The sequence below is a fragment of the Amblyomma americanum genome, chromosome 7 (assembly GCF_052857255.1).
Source record: "Amblyomma americanum isolate KBUSLIRL-KWMA chromosome 7, ASM5285725v1, whole genome shotgun sequence".
Lineage (NCBI taxonomy): Eukaryota > Metazoa > Arthropoda > Arachnida > Ixodida > Ixodidae > Amblyomma > Amblyomma americanum.
The window spans coordinates 32,011,474-32,033,692 of record NC_135503.1 but is presented as its reverse complement, the minus strand read 5'-3'; the positions used below and the strand labels follow the sequence as shown (position 1 = coordinate 32,033,692).

The 22,219-nt window shown below is 47.8% G+C and overlaps 1 protein-coding gene across 3 annotated transcripts in view; it reads left to right on the top strand.

Annotated features, from left to right (window-relative positions):
* LOC144098809 (flavin-containing monooxygenase 5-like) overlaps positions 1-22,219 on the top strand; it is a 68,898-nt gene that overhangs the window by 33,472 nt on the left and 13,207 nt on the right. For all 3 annotated transcript variants that reach the window (XM_077631687.1, XM_077631688.1, XM_077631686.1), the window contains 2 exons: positions 12,301-12,574; positions 14,213-14,541. In XM_077631687.1, the coding sequence (XP_077487813.1) occupies positions 12,301-12,574; positions 14,213-14,541 (603 nt within the window). The remainder of the gene's footprint in view (positions 1-12,300; positions 12,575-14,212; positions 14,542-22,219) is intronic.

Genomic DNA, 22,219 nt, shown 5'->3' with positions numbered 1-22,219 from the left:
AGACATAACAAAGGCATATGATAACATCCTTCACTCTGCCATTCTTGCCTCCCTTCAAACTCTTGGTCTCCCTCACCGGTTCCTCCTCTCCATTCACGCCTTTTTAGCAAATCGAACCTTCAGCGTGCGTGTCCACGGAAAGCCCTTTGGTAATTTCACTTCCAATAGAGGAGTGCCGCAGGGCTCCGTTCTCGCCCCCACATTATTTAATGTGGCTTTAATTCCTCTGGTTCGAGCCCTAGAGACCATCCCTTCTATCCGCGTGCTTGCATATGCCGATGATATCACCTTGTGGTGCTGTCATCCAGATGCGTCTATTCATCAGTCGGTCCTTCAACACGCGCTGGATGTATTGACATCTCGCCTCCCACCTTTGGGTCTAACACTCTCTCCTACTAAATCATGTTTCATTCGAATTGGAAATAAAGCCGCCTTACGGAAAGCTCCCCCTTTAAATTTTACGGTACATAATTCTCTGATTCCTCAGGTAGAAACTGTTCGTATTCTTGGTCTTCTCCTCCATACATCTGGGACTGGCACCCCGTGGCTGACAGCCACCCGTAAATCGGCTCACGCTACTCTAGGTCTGATTCGTCGCATAGCTATGCGCTCTGGTGGCGCACGTGCTCATACGGCCCGCCAGCTTGTGCGCTCTATCCTTCAGCCACGGATAGTATATCAGGCTCAATTTCAACGTCTCACACGCAGACAGTGGGACTCCCTTGAAGCTATCAATCGTGAGGCTATGCGCGTCATAACATATCTGCCTCGTTTAACACCCATACCTGTGCTACAGGAGTTCGCCCAACTTAATACACTCAGTGAGATCATCGACCAACGGGTGGCAAATAGAGCTCGAAAACAGTCTCTCAAACTTCATCGTTTAAAGGCACTTCCACCGTGGTCCTATTGCCAGCTCACTGACAATCGCCCCACTGTTTCCCCGTCGGTATCAGCAGCGTATCTGCCTGAAGGGTGCATATTATACACGGATGCATCTCATTCTGCAGAAAGGGGAGTTACTGCTGTGTATAGTCCATCTCATCCGCATCTCAACTCTCGCGCGACGTATACTGCGGATACGTGCACTCCCCTGGCATTGGAACTTCAAGCCATTTACAATGCCATTGCTTCCCTTCCGCTCGTTCCAACATTCAATACAGTTCACATTTACACCGACTCCCGCGCCGCCCTTAAACAGCTGAAGGCTGTTCGACGAACGTTCCAGATTTCACAATCTATTCATGTGCTCTGCGCAAAGTATCCATGTCCTGTGCGCATACACTGGATTCGCGGCCATGCCCAGGATCCACATAACATTCAAGCGGATGCTATGACTCATCTTCATACATTAGACGATCCGCCACCTTCCCCTCTTCCCCCAGATCCGTTCCTGTCCCACGTTTCCGATTCCGAAGTTCTGCGCCAGCGAACACGCGCTCTAATTCCTCCGTGTTCGCACCCTCTCCCCCGTAGTCTTACTCGGCAGGAGGAGGTATCCGTGCGCCGGATTCGGGCAGGGGCGGCTCTGACACCATCTGTCCGTCATCGGTGGCGTGCCAAAGATCTGCCACTACCTGACAGGTGCCCTCACTGTGGCGCTGCACCGGACATATGTGATGTGCGGCACTTGTTGTGGACGTGCCCAGCGACGGCTGCTATCAGAAAACGGCTCCTCAGGGAGGTGGGCCTGCGGTGGAACCGCGAAAGTGACTTCGTGAAGTGGACAATGGACAACCGTTTCATTAACAACCTCTGCGACTACCTCAGCGCAACGGTTCTTCACTCCTTCTTTTAACTTTCAATCCCGTGCATTCCTTCCCCCCTTTCCTTTTTCAACTTATGCCTCATGGCACACTTCTCGAATAAACAAACATATATGTTGTACCCCGTATTGGGGGGCTCCCTAAAAATTTCGACCATCTGAGATTTTTTAGCGTTAATTGTTACCGAATGAAAGCGGGAAAATGCAATGAACGTTCACAGGTTGCTCGAGCTCGCATTTCAACTTTTTCGTCCTTAATGTCCGCGCACTCACGAAAACATCAATTTCTGCCTAAGGGTGACTGTCACATCAGATGCATTCATTAAGAGCAAAAGCACGTGTTCGCGAGAGAGAGAGAAAGAAAGAAAGTGTGTGTGTGTGTGTGTGTGTGTGTGTGTGTGTGTGTGTGTGTGTGTGTGTGTGTGTGTGTGTGTGTGTGTGTGTGTGTGTGTGTGTGTGTGTGTGTGTGTGTGTGTGTGTGTGTGTGTGTGTGTGCGTGTGCGTGCGTGCGTGCGTGCGTGCGTGCGTGCGTGCGTGTGTGTGTGTGTGTGTGTGTGTGTGTGTGTGTGTGTGTGTGTGTGTGTGTGTGTGTGTGTGTGTGTGTGTGTGTGTGTGTGTGTGTGTGTGTGTGTGTGTGTGTGTGTGTGTGTGTGTGCGCGCGCGTGTGTGTGTGTGTGTGTGTGTGCGTGCGTGCGTGCGTGCGTGCGCGCATATCACAGGCTACGCGTCATCATCCAGAGTGTAGCTTCGCCTACCGTCTTTTTTTTTTTCACCGCACCCTTTTACGCATGTGTGTGCACCGCATAATTCTTCACCTTGTAAGTTCGCCGCATGTCTGTTCTCTTGGTATTTTAGATGACCCCTGATACATAACTTTAGTGCCTTTGCGATTGCAAGATTTCAAACCCGTTTTGGCTTGATGAAGATAGCGATAACGTCAGCATACAAATTTAAGAGACTGCCTGCAGCTCAGAAAGAGCTCAGTTTCATCAGATGAATGCCGGTCCCCGGCCGAAATGCCAAGAAAAATACAATTGTTTTTCACCACGTCTGTTTTATTTCAAGGTCATTGCTAACGTAGCCCCAGGAACTTTTTCTTCCGTAGGTGTTTCAGGGAAGGTGATTACTAATTTTTAAAAATAAGGTTTTTGAGGTAACCAGAAGCAATTTGCGGCATAGTGATATGAGTGTTGGCGGACGTCAAAAAACAGGCGAATCATCTTAACTAGCTAAGTGTTTAACTGAATTCTAATAGTAAACTTTCTAACTATTACCAATAGGCACCTGATTGCAATTAGAGATTTGTAGCCGACCGTTAGTAATGGCCATGTCAGTTTCGAAAACACCATTACTGTCGCCGCTGTGGCACGTCTAAATTTGGTTATTTAGACTAGTTACGACCACTGTAGGGGTTGCTTTGCCTGCATACTTTCCAAAGTGCATGTATTTTAGCACGATGTAGCCAAATTTTGTCTAACCACAGCGGCATATATATATATATATATATATATATATATATATATATATATATATATATATATATATATAGCCGCGGTGGCTGAGTGGTTATGGCGCTCGGCTGCTGGCCCGAAAGACCGAAAGACGCGGGTTCGATCCCGGCCGCGGCGGTCGAATTTCGATGCAGGCGAAATTCTAGAGGCTCGTGTGCTGTGCGATGTCAGTGCACGTTAAAGAACCCCAGGTGGTCGAAATCTCCGGAGCCCTTCACTACGGCGTCTCTCATAGCCTGAGTCGCTTTGGGACGTTAAACCCCCATAAACCATATATATATATATATATATATATATATATATATATATATATATATATATATATATATATATATATATATATATATATATATATATATATATATATATATATATACGACCACTGTAGGGGTTGCTTTGCCTGCATACTTTTCCAAAGTGCATGTATTTTAGCACGATGTAGCCAAATTTTTTCTAACCACAGCGGCGAGAGTAATGGCGTGTATGTATGTATATATATATATAGGACCAGCGTAACAGCGGGATAAGAGATATATATATATATATATAATATATATATATATATATATATATATATATATATATATATATATATATATATATATATATATATACATATATATATATATATATATATATATATATATATATATATATAAAATCTTATCTCGCTGTTACGCTCGTCCTATATTGATTTCTTGTATTCCCATATGTATCTTATATGCACTGTTACTTTTCTTCAGCTTGGAGCAATATGTTATTATATCCTTTGCGTTTTATTTCTCAAATATATTAGGTACATTCTCTTTGTAATTAAATACTCTGGTGCAGATTCCATACTGCATAGCCTCATGCGATTCAATCTACATTTTATTCTGCGCAGTCTTTTTAAGGGGTGGAGAGGCCTTCGTCAGGTGTTGATACATCTTTTGCCTACTTTCCCTCGGGTTTCCATGCATCGTCATGCAAACTAAAATAAAGATGAGAAAAAAGAGTACTATTGCTCTTCAATATTTTGACAAAGGGTATACTTCGCGCTATTGCTGCTTCTGTTGTGGCAGCATTCATTCCTCGTTTTATAGGGCAGGGGTCATGATGTTAGTTCACTGCAGCCCGATATTCAAACCGGTTGTGCAAAAGCAATAAGCACTCGCTTCCTAGGCGTGAAGGCCTAAAGAGAGAGTCGGGCGGTCTATACGTTGCAGCGTAACCTTGATTTTCTATTTCCTCCCTTCGTTTCCGCCCGAAACGCAAGTGGAGCCCGACTGCGTTACGCAATGAGGAAAGCGAGAAGAGTGAAACTCCGTTACCGGGCGAGAAGCAGCGTCCTGAAATAACTGTGTCCCGCGGGCTACCTGCATCTCGAAGCCATACGCCCGACGCGGAGATAAGCTCTAGCATAAGCCAGTAGTAATCAGTGCAATCTGTTCGACGTGCATGCCCTTGAGACGGCTGGTGCGACGTACGCAACGTCCTCGGGACGTGTTAAGCCGTGGGCATTGAGGCGCAAAATGCATGCGCACCTCTGTTAAGGCTATGCGCAAACGCAAGGTTCTTTCAGTACGGGGTGCGCAAACGAACCGCGTCATCTATAAACACGATCGGTGATGTCATTGCAGATAAGCAATGAGGATTACGCCTTCGCCAAAAAGGGGTTGGCAAGGAAGAGGCGTCGCTCGGGCGTTTTCGTTTTTGTTTGTCTCAGTGCGTTTTTGCTGGTGGTCTCTCTGGTTTCCTGCAAGAAACGCAAACGTCGCAGGCGGGCAGCACCAGAAGGAAGAACACAAAGATTGTGCGAAGACTCGCAGGCCTATATATATATATATATATATATATATATATATATATATATATATATATATATATATATATATATATATATATATATATATATATATATATATATATATATATATATATATTAAGGAAGCCAACAATCACCGAAACCAAGGTGCATAGCGGAATGTTTCTAATTTTTTTTTTGGAGTGCCAATCAGCTGGTGAACACTCAAGGTCCGCTTACCCCCAATAACCATAAATACCCACGAGAGCAGCACATTGGACAGCCGTCGCCGTAGCTCAGTTGGTAGAGCACCGGACGCGATATTCGGAGGTCGTGGGTTCGGATCCCACCGGCGGCATGGTTGTTTCTTCTGCTGCTTTATAAGTAATTTTCTTTAAACCAGCTGATTGGCACTCCAAAAAAATTAGAAACATTCCCCTATGCACCTTGGTTTCAGGAATTGTTGGCGATTCCCTTTCTCTGCCGCCCCCTCTCCCTTTCACCCCCTTTGCGACAACCTCTACCCGCCCAACTTTTCGCCCTCATGCCACTTCGGCAAGTTAGTTGTATTTCTGTGGAATGCGGTGGAAGTTGAAAAAGTAAAGAAGAATAAGAAGAGACACGCCGCAGCAAACTGGGTGGCAAGGACGTCGGCCTTTACGCAGGGTAGCTTTGATCGAATAAATGCGTACCGCGTAGGGCGTCGCCGTGTACGCGATAGTCGAGACCGGGCAAGCACTCGTAACGCTTCGGTGTACAGGAGGAGGCGGCGGATATACAGCTGCGGCTTGGCTGATCACTTCCGGGCCTCGCCACCCATGATGTGTACGCTGTGGAGACTTCGCACGGACGGCGGAAGCCAAGCAGGAGGGGGTCGCGATCCAAATGCGGCCAGCACCACGATCGTCGCAGTTAGTGGGTCGTACATCATTCTCGTCCATTCCAAAGGCGTCGAGCAAAAGCGCCGACTCTAAAGAGCGCCTGTTGCGAGTACTTAAACGTGGACACCTGAGAGGACAGCGGTACATGGCCCGCTGCGGTGACAGGTAGTGACGCTGATGGTTGTCTCCTTTTAGAGGTCATCTCCGAGTGCGTCGATCAGTTTGCTGCAGCGCACTAGACGGTAGTGCAGAATTCAGCGGCAAAATGGAAAGGCTCAGTGATATAGGGCTATGTTCCAGAGACCTCACGCTGTTGTCTCAGAATGAGATGGGCGCACATCTCGGGCCGAATTTTACTCCGGTGATTTCAGCGCCGGCAAGCACCAAGCCAAACTTAGACGAAGGACCATCGCGCTGGACACACCGGGCGAGGGAGTTGTCGAAACGCCTCATTTACGGACTGCTGGAAACCGGTTCCCCTGCCGTCTCCATCGTGCTAGCGCGAGGTGCACGCAATATGAGTGAGCAATATGACTGCGCTCAGGGAGTCCATATTGTGAAGGTCTTATACGAATGGGCCTCCCAGAAGCCTTCAGTCCTGACGCTGTGGTAAGGCCCAAGAAATTCGTAAGACTATCTCGAGATAAGACTGTATGCTCCTGGACCGCACGAAACAGGCGTGCCGCTACCTGTGAGACCCTAAGTGTATGCACAGGAGCGGAGTTTGAGTTTAAGCGTCTGCAGACATCGACACTGGGGACGTGGTTTTCCCTGGGGATGAAAGAGGAAAGACGCTTTCTCCACTGATGGGTGGTCCACTACAGTGAAGGACACCACAAGGCTAAGCGAAGTGCGTAGCACCACCCTTCCATAAATCGGCATTCATATTGCCACAGGCTTATTAGATTTGATAACGAAGCCCGTATACGGCTTAAACTCAACGCAAAGGTGCCATATTGTGCTCGCAGCACATTCAACGTTCGCCCTGGCAATGTTCAGGCACCCCTCTAGAAAGACCAGAAGCAGAGTACACCGCCACCTCCTCTACTTTCCTCTTCCTTCCGCCATTTTGCGTAGTAATTACTTCGCTTCTGTCGCTGTGTCACCAGGACTGCGGAACACCCTAAATATGGTTCACGCCTCACTCTGTGATGTGACAAATGATGAAGCACAGATACCTGTCCCGACAGCCTTGGGACGAGCCCGCGAAAATCGCATTTCGATAAACTGACCGGGGCCAGTTTGAGAAACCTAGCGGCGCGCGTGCTACCGGAAGGCGAAGAGCTCTCAATTCCCTCCTCTTTTAGGAGTGTCCTACATCGCGCCCTTCGAGCCGGGTGAACGGCCTGAGTGTTTTGGTGCTGCTCGCTGGCGCCGGAAGCCCGATCGCAAGCAGGCATATATAGTGTATACGTATGCAGGCTGCGCACCGATCGACTCCTGGCCGCGCGAAGTACGCGAGAGTGTATATTAGTACGCCGCGCGAGCGGACTTCTTTGTGGGGTCACGCCGAAGCGTATACGAGCCTTGGTCATCCAATGTGAGACCTTTTGCCTCTGCTCAGCAAAGTTGGCGCTGCACGCGCCCTCTTCCGGCGGAGGCGACGGCGGCACACTTCCGGTGTAATCGTACCCGGAAGCTATGCCTGTCGAGGAGGAGGCAAATGGGCCCAGTATCAAGGAGACGATCGGACAACCCTGCATCGTGTGTGTTGCGGTGTGATCAGCCGTTTGCCGGAACGAATCGGTCCGGCATGTGTCACGCTTGAATGCGTCGGTGGTGTTGCGAAATACTTGCGTTTCACAACACAGTGACCTCTTGTGGGTGTCCATCATGTCCGTCCATCTCTGAGTTGGTGCCAACGGCAGAAAACAAAAAAAACTATAAAACTACAATAGAAACTATAGGTATATAAACAGGCAATGCAGTATAGACATTTGAAAATAAGAACACAGACTGAGACATGCCGCTTAGTACACGGCAATAAAATTAGAGAATGAAGGCTGGTTCCCCGCGCAATTACTTTTGCTATTGTTTCTACCTAGTTTATTTTTTGTGCAACCTAACAGTGATGTTGCGATCGACAGAAAATTCATTCTGCCCTCGGAAGGTAGGTGTTAAGCGGAGGACGTTTGAAACGTCCTTTATTTATCTCTAACAAAGGGATCGAACGATCGTGCGCTTGCTGTAAGGTGCGTACGGCTTTGACAGTTCGGCTGTTTATTTGCTAGGGAGAGCTGCAAGTTCAATTTCCATGCCAACAAATTGTGACGCACATTATATCCAGCGTTCCGATTTCTATTGAACGCCGTGCCATGTCGTGCATTTCTTTCTCCGACTTGACGTCAACCCTGCTTCTAAACATACTGGCGCATTTCCGCTGGGAGCGAGAGTAGCACTCTATAGGCTATTCAGTTTAACGACAAAGCTTCAGGCTTCATAGCTCCCATTGCGGTGACGGCCTGACGGCTACACGCTGGCATCTCATGTGCAGTATAGCTAACATGGCCTTCAATTGGCCTTTTGTTTATTTGTCGGTGCGCCTTATAGCAAACATTTTTTTCGTTTCAATGCTCCTCTTGAACGACGTGTCGTGCTGGTTTGACTGATTGGGTTCTGTCATTATGGAATGTGCAGCGCTGGCAGACGACGGAGATAGACGCAGCGCAGCTGCGGGTCCATCTCGCCCGTGTCTTTTCTCTGCCAGCTCCTCATTCCATAACGGCGTTGATCGATGATATATTTATAAACCAGCTGGGTCCTTCACGCTGCGGTACAGGGAAGGGCAGGACAAACGTTATGATGGGTGCAGTTGGACTCAGAACGGGCGTGCAGGAATATGCCTACATTACAGCAGGTTCCCTTCGTGGTAACCGTCTCACCACAGTAGCGCACGGCTGCCCATTTAGAGCGAAGCGGAGGCGCACAGACGTGTCAGTGTTGAGCTGATACGCAGAATAACAGAGAAAACGAATTTAAACGCCGTAACTACACTCTAAACAAGAATAAGCCTAAAGGAAGTATACGGAATGTATACGGAATGCTTGCTCTTGGCAACGGAGGCATATTCCCACTGCAAAGCATAGCAATTGATGCAGACAGCAAAGGGAGGAGGCTTTTAAACGCGGCACCGGAGGTCCTGAGGTTACCAAATAGAGGAGACTGAAACCTTGGTTAAAATCTTTGTAACCGCAGGAAATTCGCATGTTTTGAAGGGGGAATTTGTTTCAGTTGCCATCTGTAAGTATACTCCATATTTTTAGTGACGGAAATCTGCCTCAGGGCTTGGGCAGCATTCCCTGTGACTACTGTCTTCTCACTATTTAAAGCCTTTTCGGCGCATGTAAATATGTAATTCTGCCCTCAGAAAGTTAACCAACTCGCCCCCTGACAACAGTCCTAAACAGTATCGCACTGCTAACGCCACTATGAACGTGGCCGCTATAGCTGCCTAAGTGCATAAGTGCAGCTGGCACAATCAAGACTGCCACGTACAAAACAATCACTAAATTATGTGCAGACATCAATCAAGGTGGTCGCAGTGGTCGAAGGGCTCTTGGAGGGCAAAAAAAGGGAGCCCCTATCGAAGCAATAAAGTATTACCCGTGGCAGCTCGTGATGCTTAGCAGAAACGACACAGGCCTATGCCTTATGAGCAAATTTTGTGGAGATGTAGAACAGTTGGGCAAAAAAGCGCTCACCAACATTACTGGGAATTGGTGGCCGCGGAGCTCCGCTGTTCTGTTATCGGAGTTCTTCGTTGGTCGCGTTACAACGGCTGAGACGAAATGCGCAACACTTTACGGGGTTGGCGAGATTTTGGTGCGCAGTGGAAAACTTCTGCCCAGTAGTGTCCGGAGCTTCCGATTCAGAATCTTCTTTCCAGTTGAAGCTTCGCTCTCGAAGGCGCTTTCAAGGTATACACGTCTGTTGTAAGACGAATACCAACGCGATGGGTGTTCAAGGTGGATTTCGCTGACATTCGGTACAAACTAGCGCATTTTTTTTTGTCGCTATTAAAAGGCTGTTGCCTGCGAAGCCCATGAGTTTCTGACTGCATTGTCCTGCTCAGTGGCTCAGGGGATTCAATGCAGTGAATGCATGCAGGCGTAATGAATAAAATTACACCTGGCTCCATTAATGCAATAAATAAAATTATAATAAAGTGCCAGAATCTGGCCAAGTGCCAACAGTTTTTCATGAGTACTGAGGCAGAGAAAAAAAAAAGATGGAGTCCGTCTGTTTAATCCAAGCTGTGATGGCAGATCCTGGAAGTGAGAGGAAAATTACGGGGTGGTAGGGAGTAGGGGTGCGTTGTAACGCATTTAGTGGGCGCTCTCAAGTCAATTACAGCTGCTTACAGATGCCTATCAATAGGAAAGTAGATCGCAGATCTATCTTCCAAGCGCTTGCACAATCCGCCGAAGTTCTGAATATAAAAAATACAAATACGAACAGTATAGTAGCCTTATAAGAAGATTATAGGGGGGGGGGGATGCAGTGAGCGTAGTCAGGCTGATGACGACGATGATGACAAAAAGGTAGAGAACAGCGCTAATGACAGAAGAAACTCGGCCTGCAAACAGCTGAAGTCAAAGAAGGAAATGGCTTGGACAAGGCTTGTAATCTGCAGAAGTGATAACCAGTGATTGTTAGGGTAACGTATCGTATGTCGAAGGACGGCAAATGTAGTCGAGGCCATCAGTGAGTCGGGTGGGGAGAATTAAAAAAAATTGAGACAAGGTAGCAGTGGCTGACGCAACACAGAAGCAACGAAAGTGGGGTAGTCAACAGGAAAGGCTTTTGACAAACAATGAAATTAATGTAGTCGTAAAAGTTCAATGAATTATCGCCTTGTCAGGTACCATCACGAAAGATAATAATCATAGCCACCGACCGAGTCTAAGACGATAAGACTGACGGATTTATGTTTTAGAATCCACGAAAGTTCCTTGATTGTAAACAAGGAATCCATATTGACTCCGAGACGCCAATCCTGTGGTCTGACTTGGCCGACGTCTGCAATTCTTCGTTTCACAGAGGAGTTACCCTGACTGATGGTAATTTGCACTAGATGTGCGTTTGATAAGTCCGCCAAATTGAACAAGCAATTACTGAAATGACAGCTCAAGTACAAGCCGCTATCGGTATAGCTGACCGCGCACCAAATGTCGGTGGGCGTCAAAGAACCTACAGGAGGTCGACATTAAACTGGGGTCCTCCACTGCGGCGTTTTTCATAGCATATGCGCTGCATCGGAACATTGAGCCCCACATACCTACCACTCTTTGACAAGCACTGCACTGGCTTAGTGACTATGGAATTAGGCTCTTGAGCCCAAGGAATCCTCAGGATCTAACCGTGGCCCCGGCTGCTGCATTTCTATGAAGGCAAATACAAGAACACCCGTATAATGCACGATGTCAGTGCACGTTAGGGTCAGTTTCAGTGCATGTTGGAACCCCAGGTGACCTAAATCAGTCTGGAGCCCTCCACTACGATGTCTGTTACAGCCCGTGGGCTTCCTTGGGACATTAAATCCTACCATACCATACCATACCATACCATACCATACCATACCATACCATACCATACCATACCATACCATACCATACCATACCGTACCATACGCCGCCGCGGTGGCATAGTGGTTATGGCGTTCGGCTGCTGGCCCGAAATACGCGGGCTCGATCCCGGCCGCGGCGGTGGAATTTCGATGGAGGCGAAATTCTAGAGGCCCGTGTACTGTGCGATGTCAGTGCACGTTAAAGAACCCCAGGTGGTCGAAATTTTCGGAGCCCTTCACTCCGGCGTCTCTCATAGCATGAGTCGCTTTGGGACGTTAAACCCCCATAAACTATAAACCATACCATGCCACACCATACCTGAGTGCACCTCTGTAAAGGACCTATAGCTGTTAGTGGCCACATCCCAACAAATAAATAAAAATGCCATACCGAACCATATTGTACACTGATCATATCATGATCAAGCAGGCTGTGAAACTCACCCATAGCACTCATGTATTGAAATCTGTCGGTATGACGGGGCCAAAACATAGAAGATAGCTGAATGCCGCGACACATGTACGTGTGAAGTAAAATGAACTGTGCACAAGTTGCAAAAATTTGAGATGGTTTATAACCGCGTTAGTTCCTGGCAACGAAATCAGTGAAAGAAATGGAGTAACAAAATGCATAGATATTAAATGTCCACAGGAACAGCCGCCTTTTGAAGCGGAGTTTTGAAACTGGGATTATCGACGAGCTCTAACCGTACACAGTGATACGAGTGTGATTGTCTGTCTTTTGACTAAGATACGAGTGTTCGAGTGCTTGTGGTTCCGGTGTCTGTTGGCAGGTGTGGCTGAGCACCCGACGCGGTTCGTGGGTCATCGGTCGCGTGGGGCCCCGGGGACGTCCCTTCGACGCCACCTACACGACGCGGATGCTGAACCTGGTCGTACACCTGCTGCCTTACTCGGTGGTGTGCCTGATCTGCGAGAGCGCTATCAACCAGCGCTTCGACCACGCCGCCTACCGGCTCAAACCCAAGCACCGCATCCTCGGACAACACCCCATGGTCAACGACGCGCTGCCCAACCGCATACTGTCTGGCACAGTACTCATCAAAGGTGCGTGCTAGCGCGTGCACTGCGACGCTCAACGTGAGACGCATTGCGAATGACGTTAGTAGCCCCACGGACGTCAACATACTGGTGCCTTTTGAAAAGCGCCCCAAACCACTCTGTTATATCTTCGATCCTGCTGCTCTTTTGAGCTCTACGCATCTCCATGACTCTATGTTGGTGTTTATATATTTATTAGAGTACTCGAAGTACCTCTAAGTAGGGGTGTACGAGCATTCGGAATTTTGGGACAGTGAAACGAATCTTCCGACCACCATGTGCAAGCAACCTTTGCATGTGCTAGCCGCTGCGCACGGTGTGTCGTAGCGATGCCCCGCATTCTTGTATCCATTTTTACGCCAGGAAGGGCACCTGCAACTGAAAGCGTTGAAAAAAAATGAAAATGTTTTTTTTTTAGGGGGGGGGGGGGGGGGAAGGAGGGAAGGAAATGGCGCAGTATCTGTCTCACATATCAGCGAACACCTGAACCGCGCCTTAAGGGAAGGGATAAAGGAGGGAGTGAAAGGACAAAGGGAGAAATAAGTGTCGTAGAGGAGTGCTTCGGAGTAATTAAGACCACCTGGGAATCTTTAACGTGCACTGACATCGCACAGCACACGGGCGCCTTACCGTTTCGCCTCCATCGAAACGCAGCCGCCGCGATCGAGTTCGAACCCGGGAACTCTGGATCAGTAGCCGAGCGCCACTGATCCGGAGTCCCCGGGTTCGAACCGGACTGCGGCGGCTGCGTTTCGATGGACGCGAAACGCTAAGGCGCCCGCGTGCTGTGCGATGTCAGTGCACGTTAAAAAGATCCCCCAGGTGGTCGAAATTACTCCGGAGCCCTCCACTGCAAGCGGTCATTATCTTTTTGTTTTTTTCAATGCGTTGGCGTTATAACACCCATTATCGCAAAAGTGTCAGTAGTTGGCATGTGAAGCCTCGGTTAGCACAAGGCAAAAGTGGAGAGAGAGAGAGAGAAATTCTCCTTCCCACTTTCGGTGGAGGGCGCATCATAATAATAATAATTGGTTTTTGGGGAAAGGAAATGGCGCAGTATCTGTCTCATATATCGCTGGACACCTGAACCACGCCGTAAGGGAAGGGATAAAGGAGGGAGTTAAAGAAGAAAGGAAGAAAGAGGTGTCGTAGTGGAGGGCTCCGGGATAATTTTGACCACGTGCGGATCTATAACGTGCCCTGACATCGCACAGCATACGGGCGCCTTAGCATTTTTCCTCCATAAAACGCAGCCGCCGCGGTCGGGTTCGAACCCGGCAACTCTGGATCAGTAGCCGAGCGCCCTAACCACTGAGCCACCGCGGCGGGTGGCGCATCATACTGTGATTGCGGGATTGGATCGGGAGAGCGGAGGTACGGTGTGGCACACGGTAATTGATGGACTGGATCACGCCACCTGTTTGCAGGGTCTAATACCCGTCAGCGACAGCGGCTGCTACGTCTGGGGTCAATGCTAATGCTGACGCACTATCTGCCGCATTAATCTGATCGTCTGTACGTTTCTTTTTTTGGCGGGGGGGGGGGGGGGGGGAGGGGGAGAGGTGGAGGTGATCATGACAGTCTGCGAACAACCACCCATAGCATGTGTTTGTGCTTCCGCATGCTCTCCGGCGCCTCGCGCAGGCAATGTGAAGGAGTTCACGAAGGACGGTGTCCTCTTTGAAGACGACCCGGCAGGAGCCGAGCCGTTGCATGTGGATGACGTCATCCTGGCGACCGGGTACCGCGTCTCCTTCCCTTACCTGGCACCGGGCGTGCTGGATATGTCCGAAGACAATCACGTCGGCGTGTATCGACTGGTGTTCCCGCCCGACAAGCCCGGACTGGCCCTGATCGGTCTGGCTCAACCCATCGGCGCCCTACTGCCCATCTCCGAGATGCAGAGCCGCTGGGCGGCTCGGGTATTTGCCGGAGAGGCGACGCTGCCCAGCCCGGAGGACATGTGGCGACAGGTGGGCGCTACTGCACACACACTGCGCTCTTGCCACTATGTCGCTGCATACCCTTGCATTCCTTTGTGAGCACAGTATCCATGCGGGTGTGGGCTTGTCTGTGCCTGTGTTTGTGTCTGTGCAGTGGCGGAGTGCGGTGCCAAAAGTCAGTGTGTGTGTGTGCATGTGCGGTCAGGTGCTTAATTCGTGCGCGCACATGCTCGCAACAGTGCCATCGAGCGGCTCACAAAACCCTTTCGTGCCAAGTCATGTCCGTTGCCACTGTATCATCACTACTACCACTGTAGTTGTTTTCTCCTCAACCATTACTTCTGTATCGGAATTTTGATGTTTAGGTTTGTCATCGTCATCAACAGCTGCGCTAAGTCTATACTGCGTGTAGGACGTTTGGGAATTGCCTAATCTATAAGGCGCATAGCCAACTTCGACTCTTCAGTTACTGTCTTGTCCCGGCTTTCCAGAGGCCAGTTGCAGTGCCAAACTAATGTTCAACAGCCTAGCAAGCGAACAGCAGTTCACAATTGGAAGCGAGGTGCTGGAAGTGGTAAAGGAATACGTCTACTGGTAGTGACAGCTGAGCCGGATCATGAGAGGGAAATAACTACAAAGATAAGAATCGGGTGGAGCGCATATAGCAGGTTCTCTCAGGTCATGACTAGCAGTTTACCAATATCCCTCAAGAGAAAAGCGTATCTTGCCGGTAATCACAGGGGCAGGAACGTGGAGGTTAACGAAAAGGGTTCAGCTTAAGTAAAGGACAACGCAGGGAGCCATATGAAAAAAAAATGATAGGTGTAACGTTAAGAGACCGAAAGCGGGCAGAGTGGCTGAGGGAACAAAGGCGGGTTAATGACACCCTAGTCGAAATCAAGAGAAAGAAATGGGCTTCGGCAGGGCATGTGATGCGAAGGCAAGACAACCGCTGGTCCTTAACGGTAACGGAGTGGATTCCAAGAGAAGGCAAGCGTAGCAGGGGGCGGCAGAAGGTTAGGTGGGCGGATGAGATTAAGAAGTTCGCAGGTATAGGGTGGGTGCAGCTGTTAAAGGACCGGGTTAATTAAAGACATGGACAGGCCTTTGCTCTGCAGTGGGTGTAGTCAAGCTGATGATGATGATGAGTCTGGCCGGGCCCATGATGGTCATGTGGACACTTTCTAGACTGCGTCGTCTGCATGCAGTCATGAGATAAGAATTATGTAATCGCCTCCCGATATCGATAAAGCAAGGAAGACTCGTCTTTCAGCGCCCAAATTTATAACTCCTATCGACTGGTCACTGCTCGTAGCTGTAGACTTATAATTAGGACTTACAGGGACACTGAGGTCAAATTGAAGTTTGCATCTATCGATAGAGTACCGCTTTGCGATCAAGAAACTTCTCTAACCGAAAAGCTGGAAAAACAAGAAGATGAAATTAGCCATCATCGCCTCTTGCACAAGCGCTATGATGTGACGCAGGGCAATATTTTATTGCGCTGATCCCTGAGGCCAAGCTGCGCCACCACCCACCCTTAGCGGGGATCACGGAACCCCGTTCGGTGCTCACGTCACGAATTTTAATGGAGTGGTGAGATAACTTTTAAATTCCATTTTATTTTCGGTAATAAATGCGTCTTTTGCTGGCAAATACACATCGACCCAGCCATAAAGGGCCTTATGATCATTTTTTACTAACAAAATTTGGATGAAGTCTACATGAAGTGTCCCTAAGCATGTACGAGCGCATAATACACACTTCAAGAAGACGCTTTCACGCGTGGCGATGGACTTCTATCTAAGGTGATCCTGGTTGACTCCTATTCGCCTTCGATTTTCATACAAGCCACTTTTACCAACCTTTATCTCGTTGTTTTGAAACGCTGGCCTACGCAGCAGGACCTCTTTTTGTTCACTCTTTCGTGTATTCACATTCCGGGCTTCGTGATAGTGGCTTTAAACTCAACTATACACGCTTCGTTTTTCCCAACACTTTGTTCTGTACTAAGTCGAAGCCAGAGGACTAATACGTTCGTGAAGTCATGACCTATAACATTCGGACGTTTAGGCAATGTATCACATAGCCAGGCAATGCTACTCCGCAAATTTGCATACTTTGGATGCCACTTCTGAAACTTTGTTTCCAAGCGCCTAGAGCTGTTTAAGCGAAGTCAATGATGCCGGCTACATTTAAATCCCTGCTGGACAGAATGGTAGGGGCAAATTCATGCCTAGAAAACAGGAATGCCTTTCAGAAACAAGGAATTAAGATGGACGTCGTGAAGTTCTATACGGTGTGCCTATCAAGTAATTTCTGCAGCTGTAATTTTTTTTCTTCTCTCACGGGGTGGAATGTTTTGCTAAAGTTCACTGTAGCTGATTTTTTCGTTACAGAAGCAGCTTCGAATGATAAAAAATAATTTGCCATAAATGTCTTTTTTTTTCAGAATACGGCTCAAATTCCGTGAGCATGGAAGTGCGCCGCGTCGATGTATATCTAAAAGTTTTTGAGCCATTCATGTTATATTTGTGAAATAAGGGGTTCAAAATTTAAACACGCAAGTTTCCTGATTTTTCTTGATAGTAGAACATAATGCTTGTCTGAAGAGGAATAAGACAGCGTCAAAGACAACCGCCAGCGCAATGCACGACATGACTCCATGAAATCGATGTTTGGGAACGCAACTGCACATTACGGCTGGTCACAAAGAAACCATGGGGTGCGCTTCAACAGCCGAACTTGCATCAGTGTTGCGAAAAATCTTGTCTGCTGGTCGTGCGAAAACAGAAATCAAGGTCTTAACATCCGCTTTGAGTCCGTGGGCAGCCTTGTGCACAGAAAAGGCTCGAGTTCCGGCCGGCTGGTCGTGACATCGTCTCCCGCAATTTCGCATCCCCGGCTACTTGCTGCGTCCGCAAACAGATTCCTCTACCCCAGACGTCGCGTGGACCTGCTTTTACGAAGCAGATACAGGTATAAGCGACTCCGAAGACAACTTACAGCTTTGGAACCATTCATGTAGGTAGCAATTCATACTGGGAACCATTCGCACCTGGAATCATTCAAATTGGGAACTATTCACACTGTTCACAATGCACACTATTCACAATACACACAGGGAACAATTCACATATGAAACCATCCATACTGGGAAACATTCATATTGGGAAACATTCATATCTGGCACCATTCATATCGGGAACCATGCATAGTGCGAGCCGTTCACTTTGGGAACCATTTGTATCAATAACAACCAATCACTACACCTCTATATTATGAACTGTGTGGGTTCGATCCCGGCCACGGTGGTCGAACTTCGATGAAGGCGAAATTCTAGAGGCCCGTGTACCGCGCGATGTCAGTGCAAGTCAATGAATCCCAAGTGGTCGAAATTTCCGGGTCCCTTCACTACGGCGTCCACCAGAGCATGAGTCGCTTTGGGACGTTAAACCGCCAGCAGTAAACCATATTATGAACTGTTTCGTCACTTTGTGAAGGAATCTCACCAACCAGCACAATTTAAAGCCCACTTATTTCCCTTCATCACAAAGGGAAAAACGCAATGCCTCTAAAGCGTGTGTTCCTTTCTTTTTTTGCCATGTGGTTTTGATAAGTTGGAGCTCACTTCCCAGCACGCTTCCCAGCTCTATATACTGTTTCATGTGTGACTATGTGTGCTCTTGCATTGCTAGCGCTGTCGTGACCCAAACCATTCAGGAGGACCCTTAATTCACGCAAACCATATTTGGCTTGACTCGTGCGACTTAAACTTGTTCTGGTGGCAAAGCAGTTCCACGCATCGCGAGTGACAAAATGCAATTCGAGTGTTCAGGTTCCTTCCTGCCGTATCCGCGGTTTTCTAAGCAACTAGCTTATTTCCTTTTGTTAGAGAAATCAATCGTTCGGAATGCGTTCTGCATTCAGATGCGCCCCAAGTTCCGTGTGTTAATCAGCAATGCTTTCAGTCGCAGACTTCAAGTGACGCATAATCCGCTTCGTTTGCGGCTACCTTTGGCAGGGCATCTATTTGAGCTCGTTGCTAAAACGAGCCATGCAAGGCCTCAAGGCCGCATTTGAAGTGCCAGACTCGCTTGTTCTCGTTTCGCCCGTGTAATTGCGCAATGTTTACTAACCTTTCACCGCTCCTGTTGTCATCATCGGTTGTGGTTATTGTTATCGTTGTTGTCACGTCCTGGTGTTGCATATAAGTACGTGCCGAGGAAATGGTTTCCCTTGAGAAACGACTGCCCGTTTTATTCGCTCCCACGAGAGAAAAGATTTGAGACCGTTATCACCCTGGACGGAGCGTCGCCGACTGCAAATGAATTAATACGTGCTAATTTAAAAAGGTCGCGTAATCACGATCCTTCCCAGATCTCCTCAATAAAGATGCACGGTCTGCGTCAAGGCGTTTACACGCCACGACATTCAAACGCTTCTCGCTGGGTGTATATGAAAAAAAGGAGAAAATGCAAAAGGGAGAAGTTTGTGCATAAGCACGTCGCGCCGATTTAAATTTATTCCTTCCCTAAGGCTCGCGCTAGCGGTCACATTATCTTGCCGAGACTAGCACGCAGAAGTCCTCACCTTGAAATGATGGCTGCGCCGACCTGCCTAGGCATTTTTTTTTATTCTGGCTTTCCGATGGGAACGGAGCCTGTTTGCATAGATGTCGTCGCCAACGTTGTTTGCGTAAGCACGTGCACGCGCGCACGATAAGTATACACCCTTTCGCTGCGTTGTGGATGTTATTATGAAAACAAAACAAACGCAACGCCTGATGAAAATGTCCTGTGCATGCAGCCTCCTCGGAGAGAGGCAGCACTTTCTATACGTTTTTCTCACGCTTCCCAGGTCTGGACAAAACTCGCGGTAAAAATAAAGCTCCGGGATTGCGTAAGCGACATCGGAGGCCACGGCCAAAGGAAAATTTTTAACGTTGAACTATCCCAGCAGTGAATGATGAATTAAAGAAGGAGACAGTAAGTGAAACCAAGGAAAGCTGAAATTAATGTTTCTTGCTTTATTTTTTCATAATTGTGGTGTTCAGCAGCGCGGTAAATAAGTGGCGCAATCATTTTTTGTGTTAAAAAATTATTAATATCAGAAGAAAAGATATCCACGTACCGCCAGTGGTTGTCTTTGCTTCTACGTTTTGACAAATTATTTTCTATCTGGTATATCTGCGCAGCTTATTTCCGACTGTGATCTTACTTTCATTTGATACAGGAACATTTAATATGTAAAAAGCTCCTCATTGTAATGTACATTCCTACTCAACAGTGGTGTACCAGTGATTTGTTCGAGCTTTTGGCCTCGGAGCTGCCGCTGCATCCCACGGGATTTCATTACTGGTCAGTTATGAACTAACAAAAAAATATGACAAGATGAACGCAAGTTTGATTTTTGAAAAACCGAATCAGTTGTTATATTATTCTCTCTGCCTTCCATAACCTTTTTGAATACATCTGCTCTACTGGATCATTTATTTCACGGTTCTCATCGTAAAAGGGCGTTGGAAACCCGACTGCTTAGTTAACGCCACACTCCTTTATTCTGCATCGCACTGCTCCTGCGCCTTGATATCGCAATTCTTTTTTATTACGACACTTCACGTACTTCTACCGATAATAATCTTTGATTATCATTTTGTGTTCGCATATATTAGAAAGCATGTCGTCCTTGGCAACCATTGCAGGTTTTCTTCATGTGCCACCTGGTGATTGAGTGGCAGAGAGAGTGAACCAGTGGGTGAATGAGAGAGTGAATGAGTGGCTGAGTGAATAAGTAAGTGAATGAGTGAGTGAGTGGCTGAGTGATTGTGTGGCTAAGTGAATAAGTAAGTGAATGAGTGAGTGAGTCGCTGAGTGAATGAGTGGCTGAGTGAGTGAGTGAGTACTGAGTGAGTGGCTGAGCGAGTGAGTGAATAGGTGAGTGAGAAAGTGAATGAGTGGTTGAGTGTAAAAGCGAGATAATGAGTAAGTGAGTGACTGAGTAAATAAGTGAATGAATGAGTGAGTGGCCGAGTGAATGAATGAGTGAGTGAGTGGCTGAGTGAATGAGTGAGTGAGTAAGTGAGTACTGAGTGAATAAGTGAGTAAGCGGCTGATCAAATAAGCGACTGAGTGAATGGCTGAGCGAATGTGTGAGTAGCTCAGTGCATGAGAAAGTTGATGAGTGAATGAATGAGTGAGTGGCTGAGTGAATGAGTGAGTGGCTGGGTGACTGGGTGGCTGTGCGAATGACTAAGTCAGTGGCCGATTGATTGAGTGAGTGACTGAGTGAGTGGCTGTGCGAATGTGTGAGTGGCTGAGTGAATGAGTGAGCGAGTGGCTGATTGAGTAATTGAATGAATGAGTGAGTGAGTCGCTGAGTGAGTGAGTAGTGAGTGAGTGGCTGACCGAGTGAGTGGGTGAGAGAGCGAGCGAATAAGTGGCAAGTGAATACGTGAATGAATGAGCGAGAGGCTGTGTGAATGAGTGAGTGGCTGAGTGAATAGGTGAGTGAGTGAGTGGCTGTGTGAATGTGTGAGTGGCTGAGTGAATGAGTGAGCAAGTGGCAAGTGAATAATTGAATGAATGAGTGAGTGAGTCGTTGAGTGAGTGAGTGGCTGACCGAGTGAGTGAGTGGGTGAGTGAGAGAATAGGTGGCAAGTGAATAAATGAATGAATGAGTGAGTGGCTGTGTGGATGAGTGAATGGCTGAGTGAATAGGTGAGTGAGTGGCTGAGTGAATGAATGAGTGAGTGAGTGGCTGAGCGAGTGAGTGAGTGGGTGAGTAAGAGAGTGAGTGACCGAGTGACTGAGTGAGTAGTGAGAGAGTGGCTGAACGACTGAGCGGCTGAGTCAGTAAGTGAGCGAGTGAGTGAGCGAATAAGTGAATGAATGAGAGTGGCTGATTGATTGAGTAGTGAGTGAGTGAATGAATAAGTGAGTGGCTGAGTGAATGAATGAGTGAGTGAATGGCTGAGTGAATTAATGAGTGAGTGGCTAAGTGGGTGAGTGGCTGAGTCAATAAGTGAATGACTGGCTGAGAGAATGAGCGCGTGGCTGAGTGAGTGAATGCCTGTGCGAATGAGTGAGCGGCTGAGTGAATGAGTGAGCGAGTGGATGTGTGTAGGAATGAGTGAGTGGCTGAGAGAATAAGTGAGTGCCTGAGTGAGTGGCTGAGTGAGTGTATGTGTGGCTGTGTGAATAAATGACTCAGCGGCTGTGTAAATGAGTGAGAGAGTGGCTGAGTGAATGAGTGAGCAGTTGAGTGAATCAGTTAATGTGTCAGTAGCTGAGTGAATCGGTGAACGAGTGGATGAATGAATGAATGAATGAATGAATGAATGGCTGAGAGAATGACTGAGTGCCTGAGTGAATGAGTCAGTGAGTGGCTGAGAGAATGAGTGAGTGACTGAGAAAATGAGTGAGCGGCTCAGTGAATGACTGTCTGAGTGAATGTGTGAGTAGCTGAGTGATTAGTGAGCTAGTGGATGAGTGAATGAATGAGTGAGTGGCTGAGTGAATGAGTGAGTGTGTAAGTGGCTGTGTGAATGAGTAAGTTAGTGGCTGAGTGAATGAATGAGTGGCTGAGTGAGTGGCTGTGTGAATGAGTGTGTGGCTGAGTGAGTGAGTGAATGAGTGAGTGGCAGAGTGAATGGCTGAACAGATGAGTGAATCAGTGAGTAACTGAGCGAATGAGTGAATATGTGAGT